The sequence below is a fragment of the Anarrhichthys ocellatus genome, unplaced genomic scaffold (genome assembly GCF_004355925.1).
Source record: "Anarrhichthys ocellatus isolate YVR2014 unplaced genomic scaffold, GSC_Weel_1.0 scaffold107, whole genome shotgun sequence".
NCBI classification, from domain to species: domain Eukaryota; kingdom Metazoa; phylum Chordata; class Actinopteri; order Perciformes; family Anarhichadidae; genus Anarrhichthys; species Anarrhichthys ocellatus.
Window position 1 is genome coordinate 102,368 of NW_022280137.1, and position 12,665 is coordinate 115,032.

The 12,665-nt window shown below is 42.9% G+C and overlaps 2 protein-coding genes across 6 annotated transcripts in view; one reads left to right on the top strand and one right to left on the bottom strand.

Moving 5' to 3' along the window:
- The window catches only part of fam114a1 (family with sequence similarity 114 member A1), a 13,959-nt gene extending 3,391 nt beyond the window's left edge, over nt 1–10,568 (top strand). For 4 of the 5 annotated variants that reach the window (XM_031876274.1, XM_031876273.1, XM_031876275.1 and 1 more), the window contains 9 exons: nt 1,163–1,297; nt 1,498–1,650; nt 1,726–1,900; nt 4,016–4,101; nt 7,642–7,872; nt 8,032–8,171; nt 8,246–8,318; nt 8,689–8,742; nt 9,479–10,568. In XM_031876274.1, the coding sequence (XP_031732134.1) occupies nt 1,163–1,297; nt 1,498–1,650; nt 1,726–1,900; nt 4,016–4,101; nt 7,642–7,872; nt 8,032–8,171; nt 8,246–8,318; nt 8,689–8,742; nt 9,479–9,604 (1,173 nt within the window). In that variant the 3' untranslated portion in view covers nt 9,605–10,568. The remainder of the gene's footprint in view (nt 1–1,162; nt 1,298–1,497; nt 1,651–1,725; nt 1,901–4,015; nt 4,102–7,641; nt 7,873–8,031; nt 8,172–8,245; nt 8,319–8,688; nt 8,743–9,478) is intronic. The other variant, XM_031876272.1, reaches the window with a different exon arrangement.
- Nucleotides 9,826–12,665, bottom strand: part of LOC116399263 (uncharacterized) — a 7,345-nt gene continuing 4,505 nt past the window's right edge. The window contains exons 5-10 of the mRNA XM_031876278.1: nt 12,503–12,556; nt 12,283–12,318; nt 12,157–12,195; nt 12,037–12,069; nt 11,903–11,950; nt 9,826–11,152 (exon numbers count right to left, since the gene is read on the bottom strand). Coding sequence (XP_031732138.1) covers nt 11,091–11,152; nt 11,903–11,950; nt 12,037–12,069; nt 12,157–12,195; nt 12,283–12,318; nt 12,503–12,556 — 272 coding nt within the window. The 3' untranslated portion in view covers nt 9,826–11,090. The remainder of the gene's footprint in view (nt 11,153–11,902; nt 11,951–12,036; nt 12,070–12,156; nt 12,196–12,282; nt 12,319–12,502; nt 12,557–12,665) is intronic.

The following is a 12,665-nucleotide window of genomic DNA, read 5'->3' on the forward strand; positions in this document are numbered from 1 at the left end:
ACACACACACACACACACACACACACACACACACACACACACACACAAGCTAAAAAGAATCATGTGAGGAAAACTGCCAGTGAAGATAAACTCACTGATTTCCAATACAAACCTGCTTGGTTGATGCAGGTTTTCTGCCTTGTTTTGGGATAAGGACAGTTGTAGCTTATGACCTACTGATTCAAATGTTTAAAGAGTTTGACTTTCTAAGATACATTCTGCCTTTTCTCTCTGTCTTCTTCTGCCCTAAATGTGCATGTAGGTTCATAGCTATGCAGCGAGCTAAACATGCCTATTGTACAGTAAAGGTGGCGTTGTAAAAATGAAAATATATGAAAAGCATTGGATAAAACAAAACAAAAAGTCCAAAAATTGACGTAGTGTATCATAATACTAATTTAGAATAAGAAAATAAAAAATCATCATTTTCAGTCTTCAGTGACATAACTTTTTACTAATATTTTGACTTGGTCAAAATTATGACTTGGTATCTTCATATTTTGAGTTGCCCACAGTATTCTTCTATTCAGATCATTCATTATTTCTTTAAGGCTTCCCATTGAGTCTGTCTTTTCACTGGTAAAAGATATCTCTCTAAGATGGTCGGTCACAGATGTGACAAAAACATTAGAAGTAACAACCAACTAGCAACCAACCGCTGCTGGCAGAATGCTGATCACTATTATTATTGCTATTATTATTCCTCTTTTTTACAATTTTTGTATCAATTTCTTCAAATTCAACCTGCAAAACTGGATCTCCATAGTCTGCTGGGGAGTGTATAAATGATCCTCGACAATATTGTTATGTGCGCTGCATCCCCTGCTGTACTGCGCCAGCAGGGGATGCTACTAGCAACACAACATAGTCACTGTGGTTATTAAAAATTGTCAGAAGATATGTTATGATAACATCTCATAAATATAAATTGTTAGATGTCATAATTTCAAATTAGTCCAAAAAATGTTTTAAATATCTATTTTTACCATCCCATAATGTTTATTAAGAGTATGTCATCATTTCATGGGATGATCTTTGCCTCAGTGTCTAATCACTTTATCCTGGTAAGTCAAAATTTAGACATATTATAATTTTCATTGACCATAAGTATTATTTTTGAATAATTCCCTGTCTCTGTCTCTCCCTCTGTGTGTCCCTTCAGGGTAAGTCAGTGATCAGCGGCGGTTTAGACGCCTTGGAGTTCATTGGAAAGAAGACCATGATTGTTCTTGCTGAGACTGACCCGGGTTTCAGAAAGACCAAGACCCTGATGCAGAAGACGGCATCGCTGAGTCAGGCATGTGGACACACTGTCAGAGCTCACACTGACATACACACACAGGAATCCAATACGTCTCGTGCTATCAGATAAATAATGTCAATCTTGTGTGGATGGAATAATTCGGTGATTTTTCAGTGGAAATCCACATTGTGTCACTTCTCTGAAGCGACTGCTCTGCAGCGGTGTTATATGAAGGCTTCACTGTGATTTCTCAGATGTTAAGGGAAGCTAAAGAGAAAGAGCGGGCCTGTCTGGGCAACCAGCCAATCAGCGCACCCGCTGCTCACTACAGCATTCTGTTTGACGACTACCAGGGCTTGCCGCACCTTGAGGCCCTGGAGATCCTGTCCAATGAGAGCGAGGCCAAGGTGAGGCACACAAAGTGTGAGCAATATTTTCAGAAACTGCCTTTTGAGAGTCTAATACTCTACATCTGCTCCTAGGTCCAAGCCTTCCTCTCCTCCCTGGTGGAAGAGGAGCAGGATGAGGTGAAGAAGGAGCTAATTGTCATCAAGGACATCTTCATCAAGCGAGAGGAAGAGGAAAAAGTAGACGAAGGAGGACAGACGAAGGATAACGGTGATCTAAGTTCCCACTTACACTGTTCTACCCCCTTATGTGAGTGACCCCAACCAGCCGCCGGACCTGCTGGAGGTAGAGGCGGTCCCTGAGCACTGACCCAGGATCAGATGGCCTTATTCACAAACTCAGGCAGCTCTAACATCAGATCAGATGGTCAGGAAGAGAACTGATGTTTCACTTTGGTTGAATTTTTACATTCAGTCTTTGAGTTCATATCCTTTTACGTTCCATATCAGGGCTTGCATTTCATCCAACCATTTTCCAAAGCGTGTGAAGAGTTTTTGAACATTTTTTTCTACCTTCCAAGCTGCCAGTCCTTGTTCAAGCGAACTTGCTCAGCACTATCCATCACAACAAATGTTTATTTTTGCTTTAAATCCAAGTAATGTTCTAATCACATGCTACTTCAGCTGTGAGCAGAGACTTCTTGGTGCATTCATGCCGCCATGTTTCTACAGTAGCCCAGAATGGACAAACCAAACACTGGCTCTAGATAGGGCCACCGTAGTCCTCCTACACGCTTGGCACTGGGGAGAAGTTTCAGTTGGTTGCAATCTGCAACCTCACCGTTAGATGGCGCCAAATCCAACCCACTGCACCCTTTTATGGGTCGTGAAGATCAGTTTACTAGTCATGAGGAGATTGAAAGAAGCACACGTTTATCAAGAGGGGATGGTCTTAACAAATGACATTATTGAGTTGCCTTATGGGAAGTGTAGCATTCATTATTTAATTTTTTTTAGTTTGACCAATACTAAAGACTGAAAGTCTGGATATTTTGGCATCTGCTGCTTTGTTTTTGAAAATCTGTGCCTCACAAGTCCCCCAAATGCATGGTGGTACAATACTAAATTGCTGGACTACCCCTTTTAATGCAAGAAGCTGCAATTTATTAGGATGAACAGTACACAGGAACCTGGAGGCCGTAGCAAACAGCGAGACACAAGAGAACTGTAAATTGTGCTGTTTGCACACTGACTACCGCTCTTTTTATCAGCAGAAAAAAACAAACCATCCCCCAAAACTAAAGGTGGGCCTGTAAGGAACATTTTTGGGGTGGGGAGGGGGCTGAATCGCTTCACTTAGAAAAACTGCATTGTCCTCCCACCAACATGTCAAAACAACATATTTATTTATATTTCATAGCAAACATGCTAAAAATGTTTAAACAGAGTTGATGAAATAATGGTTATTTTTGCAACTAAATGAGTGAACCAGAAATAATGAGAATAAAATGTCTGAGCGCCATCTGAAGCGTGCGTGCCCCCTGGCTACCCAGAGGAGGAGACTAGAAATCCAAGCCTGTAGGGCTTCCTCGCATCCAACAATGTCAAAGGTCAGGAACAGAGCAGCAGCCCCTGCAGCCAGTCGGGATTCAGTTTCTGGGTGTCAGCACTGGCTTTTAAAGGGGGTTTAAAACCGTTCAAACAATTACTTTGGGTCAGTTTCTCACAAAAAAAGAATATTCAAATGATATTATCTGATTCAATGTCAACATGCAGAAATGAGTTTTCTTATTTGCAAAAGCCAAGAAAACCGTGGAACCTCACAGGAGCCGGCGTTGGAGGCGTTTTGTTCCCCGATCCATCGCCGCCATCTCTTGTTTAAAGTAGAACGTGTTCTGGCAAAGTGAAATTCAGTGTTGAGAGGATGTCATGCAATGCCAAGTATTTTTTTTTATTTTTTATATTTTTATCCTACCTCACCAGTCGCTTGTCGCTTGATATTTTAAAGACTGCTTGTAAACTTCAGCTGTGCGACAGGCGCCCTCGGGCGACGTCACAGCGACGCGGAGGGTTCCCACCTGGTGCCTGATCCGGTGTCGGGGTTCAGGGGCCGCCGACACGTTCACATCACAGATTGAAAACCGACAGATACTACTAGATAAAGACATAAAAGCTGCATGTGTGCCGTACACATTGAGATCTAATTGTGATTTATGTACAGGAGTTTGAATTAATCTGGCGCAAAAAAAAACAAGAATATTCTCTTTGATCTCAGCATGGGGGGGGGGAATCATTGCACGTGGTACAAATCTGCTCTCATCCCACAGTTTATGCATCTATGGCTCTAACACATGCTGCTGTGCAAAGAGGAGTACCCTGACATGACAAATGTTTGTGTTTGTGCGTTTGTGTGTTTCCGTGCCAGCCACCGACGGCGAGGAGTTTGTGAGCGTTCTCACTGAGCTGCTGTTTGAGCTTCACCTTGCCGCGACGCCGGACAAACTCAACAAGGTGAGTCACATAAAAAAAACAAAAGAATCCTAAAAGCAGCAGGGAAACTCTGAGGTTTCTTCACCAGCAGCACAGACATGTTTTAAACATTTCCCCCAAAGGATTGGTTCAGGGTTTTGATTTTCACATTCTCATGTGCACATCTAAAGATTTATTGGTCGCTGGTAATCGTTCCTTTTCTGCACACGAACCATGAAGTCAGTCCCTTCATAGTGTGACTCAGCAGTTTGATGAGACAAATCAAGTGTGGAGTTTTCTTCTAAACAAACAAACAAAAACAAAAAAAAACTTGTGTTACATGAAGCATTAATGAACATAATTCTTCAGTTCACCTCTCTATCCTCGACCAAATGGAACAATAGTGCAGAGTGAGATCTGGCATTATTGTCCTGAATTCAGATTACCTGTTAAACCTCCATGATTTTATGTACTCACAGATTGTAATCATGCTCCCCATATGGATTAGAATTTGGTTGGTTTATTCTTTTTCATAGCTTAGTCCTTTCTTTATTTAAATAGCAGGAAAGCAATAACATATTATTTGCCGAGGGAGTTCGCGTCCGCCATTGTTGTGGCTGTGTACGTCCTGCCATCAGCTGACGCAGAGAAAGCAGTGGACACCATCCACTCCACTGTGTCTGGACTGCTGAGTCAACATCCTGGTGCGTTTTTGGCTATTACTGGAGACTTCAACCACACCACTCTGGATAGAGCCCTGCCAACTTTCCACCAGTATGTTGACTGCCCCACAAGGAACAATAAAACTCTGGACCTACTGTATGCTAATGCTAAGGATGCATACAGTGCTACTGCCCTACCCCCGCTTGGCAGATCACAACTTGATCCTGTTGACACCCAGGTATGTTCCTCTGGTGCAGAGGCTGCCTGTGACCACCAGGTCTGTGAGGAGGTGGTCTCAGGAGGCTATTGACGCCCTGCAGGACTGCTTTGAGTCTACGGATTGGGATGTGCTTTGTGGACCACATGGGGAGGACCTCAACAGCATGACGGACTGTATCATCCCGGTCAGTACACTGCTTCCCCAACAATAAACCTTGGATCACCAGTGACCTGAAAGCTCTTCTTAACAAGAAGAAAGCAGCTTTCAGGTCTGGGGACAAGGAGGAGATCAGGACAGTCCAGCGTGACCTGAAGATAAAGCTCAGGGAGTGCAAGGACACCTACAGGAGGAAGCTGGAGGCCAAACTCCAGCAGAACAATGTGAAGGAGGTGTGGACAGGGATGAAGCAGATCACCGGCTTCAAGGTTGGAGGCAGACAACCAGGGGGCTCCCTGGAGAGGGCCAACGAGCTAAACTCTTTCTTCAATAGGTTTAGCTCAGAGCCCTCAGCCCTCATCTGTCTCCTCCACACACCACACCTCCCAAACACCTCCCCCTCTGTCCCCGCTGGTGAGCTGCATGGACTCGGAGTCCTCCACTTCAAAGGGCTCTGCCACCACCGACATAATGACCCCCCCCCCCCCCCCTCTCTCTGTGACGACTGGCCAGGTGAGAAGACAGCTGGAGAGACTCAACCAAGGCAAGGCTGCGGGACCTGATGGCATCAGCCCCAGGGTCCTGAAGACCTGCGCCATCCAGCTGTCTGATGTTCTGCAACATCTCTTCAACCTGAGCCTGAAGCAGGAGGAAGTCCCGGTGCTGTGGAAGACGTCGTGCCTGGTTCCTGTACCTAAGAAGATGACACCATCTGGCCTCAATGACTACCGACCAGTTGCCCTCACATCACATGTGATGAAGGTGCTGGAGAGGCTGGTCTTGGCCCACCTCCGGCCGCAGGTGAAATCCTCACTGGACCCTCTGCAATTTGCATACCATCCGCATGTGGGGGTGGACGACGCCATCATCTACCTGCTGCAACGAGCTCAGTCGCACCTGGACGGATCCGGTTGCTCTGTGAGAATCACTTTCTTTGATTTCTCCAGTGCATTCAACACCATCCAACCAGTGCTGCTGAGTGAGAGGCTGCGGGTGGTGGGGGTTAACGCGTCCACCGTCTCCTGGATCACTGACTACCTCACGGGCAGACCACAGTTTGTCCGACTGGGCAGTGTGCTGTCTGATGGGGTGGTCGGTGATATTGGAGCCCCGCAGGGAACTGTTCTGTCTCCCTTCCTGTTCACCTTGTACACCACTGACTTCCAGTACAACTCTGTGTCATGCCACCTGCAGAAGTTCTCTGATGACTCTGCAGTGGTCGGGTGTATAAGGGACGGACGGGAGGAGGAGTACAGGGCAGTAGTGGTTGACTTTGTGGAGTGGGCCGGTAGAAATCACCTGCGTCTGAACGTGGCCAAGACCAGAGAGATGGTGGTCGACTTCAGGGGGAAGACGACGGCTCCACAACCGCTGAGAGTTCTGGGAGAGGATGTGGACATGGTAGAGGAGTACAAGTACCTGGGTGTCTCCATCGACAGCAGACTGAACTGGAAGACCAACATCAACGCTGTGTACAAGAAGGGGATGAGACGACTCTATTTCTTGAGGAAACTTCGATCCTTCAACGTGTGCAGCAAGATGTTGGAGATGTTCTACCGGTCTGTTGTGGCCAGTGCACTGTACTTCGCCGTAGTCTGCTGGGGGAGCAGCATTGGAGCCGGAGACACCAACAGACTTAACAAACTGGTTAAGAAGGCCGGCTCCATCATTGGCTGTAAACAAGACAATCTGGAAGAGGTGGTGGAGAGGAGGACACTGAAGAAACTATTGTCCATATTGGATAACCCGGACCACCCTCTCCACCACCTACTGCAGGGACAGAGGAGCACTTTCTCCAACAGACTAATCCAGCTCCGCTGTCACAAGGACAGATTCAGAAAAACATTCCTGCCCACTGCAATAAGACTTTATAATAAAACACCTCGGGCCAGATCATCGTCCTTCACATGACTACAACAACGCTACACAGTTGTTGCTTGTTGATGGTGATCCTTGCTCTACTGTCCAGGTTGTTTAGTTACTAGTTAATACCACTCTATTCATGGTACATACTGTGCATTTCTATTTTTTATTCTATTTATTGTATTTTTTTTTAATCTATTCCTTCAAATTCAATATCTGCTTTGTTATTTTATTGTACTGTATATATTGTGCATTCCATAAGTTATATTTTACTCTGTAAATTGCTGCTGCTACAAACTAATTTACAAACTAATTTCCCCCTGGGGATAAATAAAGTTTATATCTATCTATCTATCATCTAACCCTCATAATGAGCTTAATTCTCACCTTAACTTGAAATCACTCTAAACAAATCCCCTTCAGGAGGAATATTCCTCAGTTTTCTCCCGTTATTAGATGTTTGGTCCACACACACAGCCATTTTTAACATCCCCTCTCTCCTGCTGCAGTCTTAGACATAATATAAAAGTTCTCACCTTTTGAAGTCCTTCTGCATATTCAAATTCCCACATATAGAACCCATATTAGCATATAATCGTGGTTACGCATCTGATTAGCATACATCAGAACGGCGATCCCTCACCACGCCGAGCTGATGGGTGGTAATTATGCATCTCCAGGCTCGGATGAGGGCCCATGATTGGGTGAGCGAGGTGGAACAGCCTGTCACTACGGAGACGGTTCACGGGGACATGCAGGACCAGCCGGCAGGAGAGGCCTCACCTGGAGAGAAGGAAAAGGAGGAGATGAAGAAGAAGAAGGATGGGGAGGAGCAGCAGGGGGAAGAAGGGAAGGGAGGAGAGGAGGACGAGAAGAAGAAGGAGGAAGAGAACGGCCCCAGATCTGTAGAGGTGAGTTAGTCTCAGCTGTGTGATGTGGCTAAAATAAGCACTTTTAAAATTATTTTTCTATTCTTTCAATACTGCTGTCCCAGACTTATCGAATTTGATACAGGGATTATGTGTGTGTGTGTGTGTGTGTGTGTGTGTGTGTGTGTGTGTGTGTTCTAGGCTGTCTACCTGTCATCAATAGGCAGTCTGGCAGAAGTGACCGCTCGCAGCATCGAGCAGCTCCACAAGGTGGCAGAGCTCATCCTCCACGGCCAGGACCTGGAGAAACCAGCCAGAGACCAGGCTCACATCCTCACTAGGTGTGTGTGAGAGACAGAGAGAGAGACAGAGAGACAGAGAGAGAGACTTGCTAAAATGTACATCTCTATTCCAGGTTGACATGTGCCATGTGTAAGGAGGTGGAGTGTTTGGCCAAGAAGTTCTCCGACACACTGCTTCTCGTTGGGGTAGGTGGGAGGGAGGGAGTGTGTGTGCGTGTTTGTGTGTGTGTGTGTGTGTGAGATAAAGGATAAGGCTGGTGGTTATTCTATTTTTTTTCACAAAAATATATAAAAATAATATTTGATTCCAAAAACTCTTCAAAACATAATTCCACACGTTTTCACGGAGTGGCATTTTCCCTCATTCAGCGTCGGCATACTCTTCCATGGTAATGAGGGAAAATGCCACTCATAGTTTTTTTTTCCTCGAATTTGTTGCCACTGAGGAAAATCTAAACTATTGCCAGCCTCATCTCATAAATGTTTGTCTTTGTAGTTTTTTTGCTCACTGTACTACTTCCTGTCCCTCATCTCTCTCTCCTTCCCTCTCTAACAGGGCCAGAGGAAAGCAGAGGAGTTGAATCCGCTGGTAGACAATGTGCTGTTAGAGGTGAGACACACTGACTTGTCCTCAGATGTTCTTGATTTTAATCAAGTGAAGATGAATGAAATTAAGGGCGCGGCAGTGTGATGGCTGCTAGGACCGCGTTACTAATCATCATCATCATCTAATGTGATAATTCCTGTTTAATTTGTTAACGGGAATAAGGTGAGACCGTCACAAGATGATACGTTTATACATTAAGAAACTGTGCTTGACAAGGTGTTCAATATATTCAGGATGCTCAGAGTAAATTCTGAAGTTATGTCGGCCTCAGATAAATATCCTCCACTACCATCAATTACAGTATACCTCAATTTCTTTCTGTATATTTTAAATACACCTTTAAAATAATCCCTTCACCTGTTCTCAAAAAAGTTAAATCATTTTATGTCCGTATAGGAAATGATGGTAATAAAAATAATATGTTTATTTAAATTGCACCTTTAAAAAAAAAATATATATATATATATATATATAAATAAATAAATATTTTACAAAGTGTTTTCAAAGTAAAGCAGAAGCAAATCAGAAAACCAGACAGTGAGGCTAAACTAAAGCAAGATAAATAAATAAAGTAAAATAGACTCACAGATAAAACACAACAACAGATGTAACAAATAAATACAAATGAAAGGAAAATGCAATAAACGCAGTAGAAACATCGAAAAGAATAAAAGCAGTAAAATGATGATGATGATGTTCATGATGATGTTCATGATGCTCATGGCTCTCCTGTCTGCAGGGCTCTAACAGTACCAACTACATCGAGAATGCACTGCAGCTGCTGCTGCCCGTCCTGCAGATCTCCCACATCCAGAGCCAGCACTGTCGCTCCACCACAGAACCAGCAGCACAGACGCAGCAATAACGCACACACACAGACGCGCACACACACGCACACTACCTGCTCACCCGCTTGTCTTAATGTATTGTTGTACAGAAAAGTATGGAGAACAGATTATTCCAGATGAAGTGCTTAAATCTACATCCAGTGCCATAGCGACAGGCAGAATATGTTTTCTATATATAAATATATATATACTTAATATAATCTTTAAGATTTAACAACTGGATGCATGTAGAAATGACCGACATGCAGGTTGTATGTATGACTCCTCCACGGTGTATCTCTGATTGTTATTTTGCTTCGTGACTCATTCTGTCCAACAAAACAAAGATGTTTCTGCATTGTGTCCCAAAGCTGAACCAAAAGTGACTGTCTGTGTTGAAGGCCCTCTACATTAATGTATATTGAGCTTTCTTTGCACTCCTTATGGTCCTCTGTTTTTGTTTTTTTTAACACTAGTGAAATGTGTTGTTTAGCTGAAACACTTTAATCTGGTTTGAGACAAAATGCCAGTGTGATTATACACTACAATTTGTGCTTCTTTTTTATGTTAAATTATGTAAAGACACACTACCATTTATTTCAGTCTCTGGTTTCATTTGTCAGAAAAATACGATCTTCAATTTTTTTTTTATGGCAAAATATTACCTTGTTATATTGTTTACATTGAAGATGTAATATATGTTAATTCATCTCTAATTATGTTTTGTTGTGCTGCTACATTTAACAAGTATACAGTAGTTCAACATTTTTGGGAAATTTTCCTTGTTCGCTTTTTTGCCGAGAGTTATTGGAGAAGACCACGTTCATATCGAACTCTTGGCAAGAAGGAAAATGTATTCCTCAGAATGTTGAACTATGTCTTTGATAACAAAATGGCATGTCATGCCCGTTGTTAGATCCTAATCCCAACACCTTGAAGAAGGCTTGAGCCGAAACATTTTATTTCCTCTTGCCCTCCTGAATAAAGGCTTGTAATACTGTTTTTGATAGATTTACCCTCTTCTTGCTCCCCAGAGGTATGTTATCTTATTCATTTTCCACATTACTATTTTCTCCCTTTTCTTCGATCACATGTTGAGTCTCGGCAGCAATCCCAAGGTGCTCACAGCACATCTGTGATTTCATATCCAGTGTTAAATTGGCTCTTGGCTTCCAACCAGCAGGTCTTTCTTCCCCGGCCTCCTCCTCCTTCCCTTTTAGAGATACTGTACATTGATGCGGGCAAGAAAGATATTAAGCAAAAAAAATAGTTGTCTCTCTGCCGTAATGTTTCGGCTCCTTTCAGCTAAATCCAGATGGGGTAAGGCCTTTGAATATAAAATCGTTCCTAATGATAAATATTTGGGAGGTAAGTCAGTTATTTAGGTGTGGACAGTTTAGTAATATATTAAGAAGCCCCTCTAATAAAGTGCCCAAAGACTGTCTGAGGATGACGAGTTGTAACTGAAGCAGTCATTTTTATTTTCATCCAGTGCACTTTTAAGTCCATTTGTGTGCTCCTCTGTCAGCAGGTCTGCTCCTCTGTGAGGGAGGAGGTGGAGGGATGGATGCGATGATGCAGATTTGCTAAAGATGGACGAGATAGAAAAAAAAAATAAAAATGATCAGACTGGAGTTAGATGACAGTGAGAAGAGTGGGTGGGGGGGATCTTAACTGTCTGCATGAGGCTCATTTGATGTACAATAGATTAACTCAGGTATATTAACACTGACTATTAAGTATAAATAACAGTAAATCTAGGACCAGATACAGGTCCTTCAAGTCAAAGCGGAAGTGCTCCTCTGGTTGCAAAAAGAAGTCCCTACTTCTCTCTTGATTTATTACCTCAGTAAACATGAGTTCATGGTCTCAATGTCTAGTTTCAAGTCTTCTTCAATACAGTATGATGTTCATTTAGTAAATTATGGTCCATTTAGAGTCAGATAGACCATAAAGTGGGTTATGCTTTAGGGCGGGGCTGCCTTGTGATTGACAGGTCGCTGCCACAGCGTTGTCATTCCACGTCTCGTGTCACATCTGGTTGCAAAAAGCCAAGATGGCGAAGGCCGATATGCCAAACTTGAGGCTTGAAAACGGTAGTCCACAGGATGTAGAAATGGAATTTACTATTGGTTTGGAGGGCTTTGTGGTGCAGCACTGTTCCACTAGTCATGTAACGCAGTAATGTTTACTACATTTTAACTGACGTACTTATTTTCCAAGTACAAGTATCACTACTTTTACTTAAATATTCTAGTGCTCACTCCACCATTCTGAAATGAGCCAGTCTATATAATAAGTACTTTGGTAGGCCTATGATGCAAATGCAGTCTTACCTGTATAGCAGTGGTCAACATTTCCATCCAGCAGAGTTTCTATGTCATCTGAAAAAGGCATTTGAAGAATGTTAACACACAAAGTCACTAATTGGTCTGAATTTGTTTAAGTGTGTGTGTTCAGAAATTCTTACCTTGAGTGTCAACTTCTTGAATGGGAGACAGTCCTGTGCATTAAAATATAAAGTTGTCAAAGGACTGACAAAACGGACTATTCAAATGATTAAACTGTGTGTATGCATTTAAGAACTGACCTGGCCGAGGTCGGGATCCATAAGAGTGAAGGATCATCCCTGTGGTCAATAAGAGGCCGTTAGTATTAAATCTGTAGAGGGAAGACCTTTTGTAGCATTGCTATTTATTTCACCATAATCTTTTACCTTTGGGAAGAATGATCTCTGTGGGCTTCTCACCATCTAGTTGAAGATCATTATAACATTACAGTATATCAGGCATATTATAAGACATGTTTGTTATTACTCATTTCATAAAGAGGCATTCTGATCTCACCTTTGTAAACACTTGATTGCCTCATATTGTATCCTAAGGCACAACTATTTGAAAGTATTTTGAATTGAATTAATAAATATTCAAATTTACCGCTCAACTGCTGGCCAGTGACAACGTAACCAAGACGGTGCATGCTGGGCTTTTCTGACAAAAATATAAAAAAATAGAATTATTTTCAGGTCAACTTCAACAGCTCAAACTAACCCTGTGTGTGTGTGTGTGTGTGTGTGTGTGTGTGTGTGTGTGTGTGTGT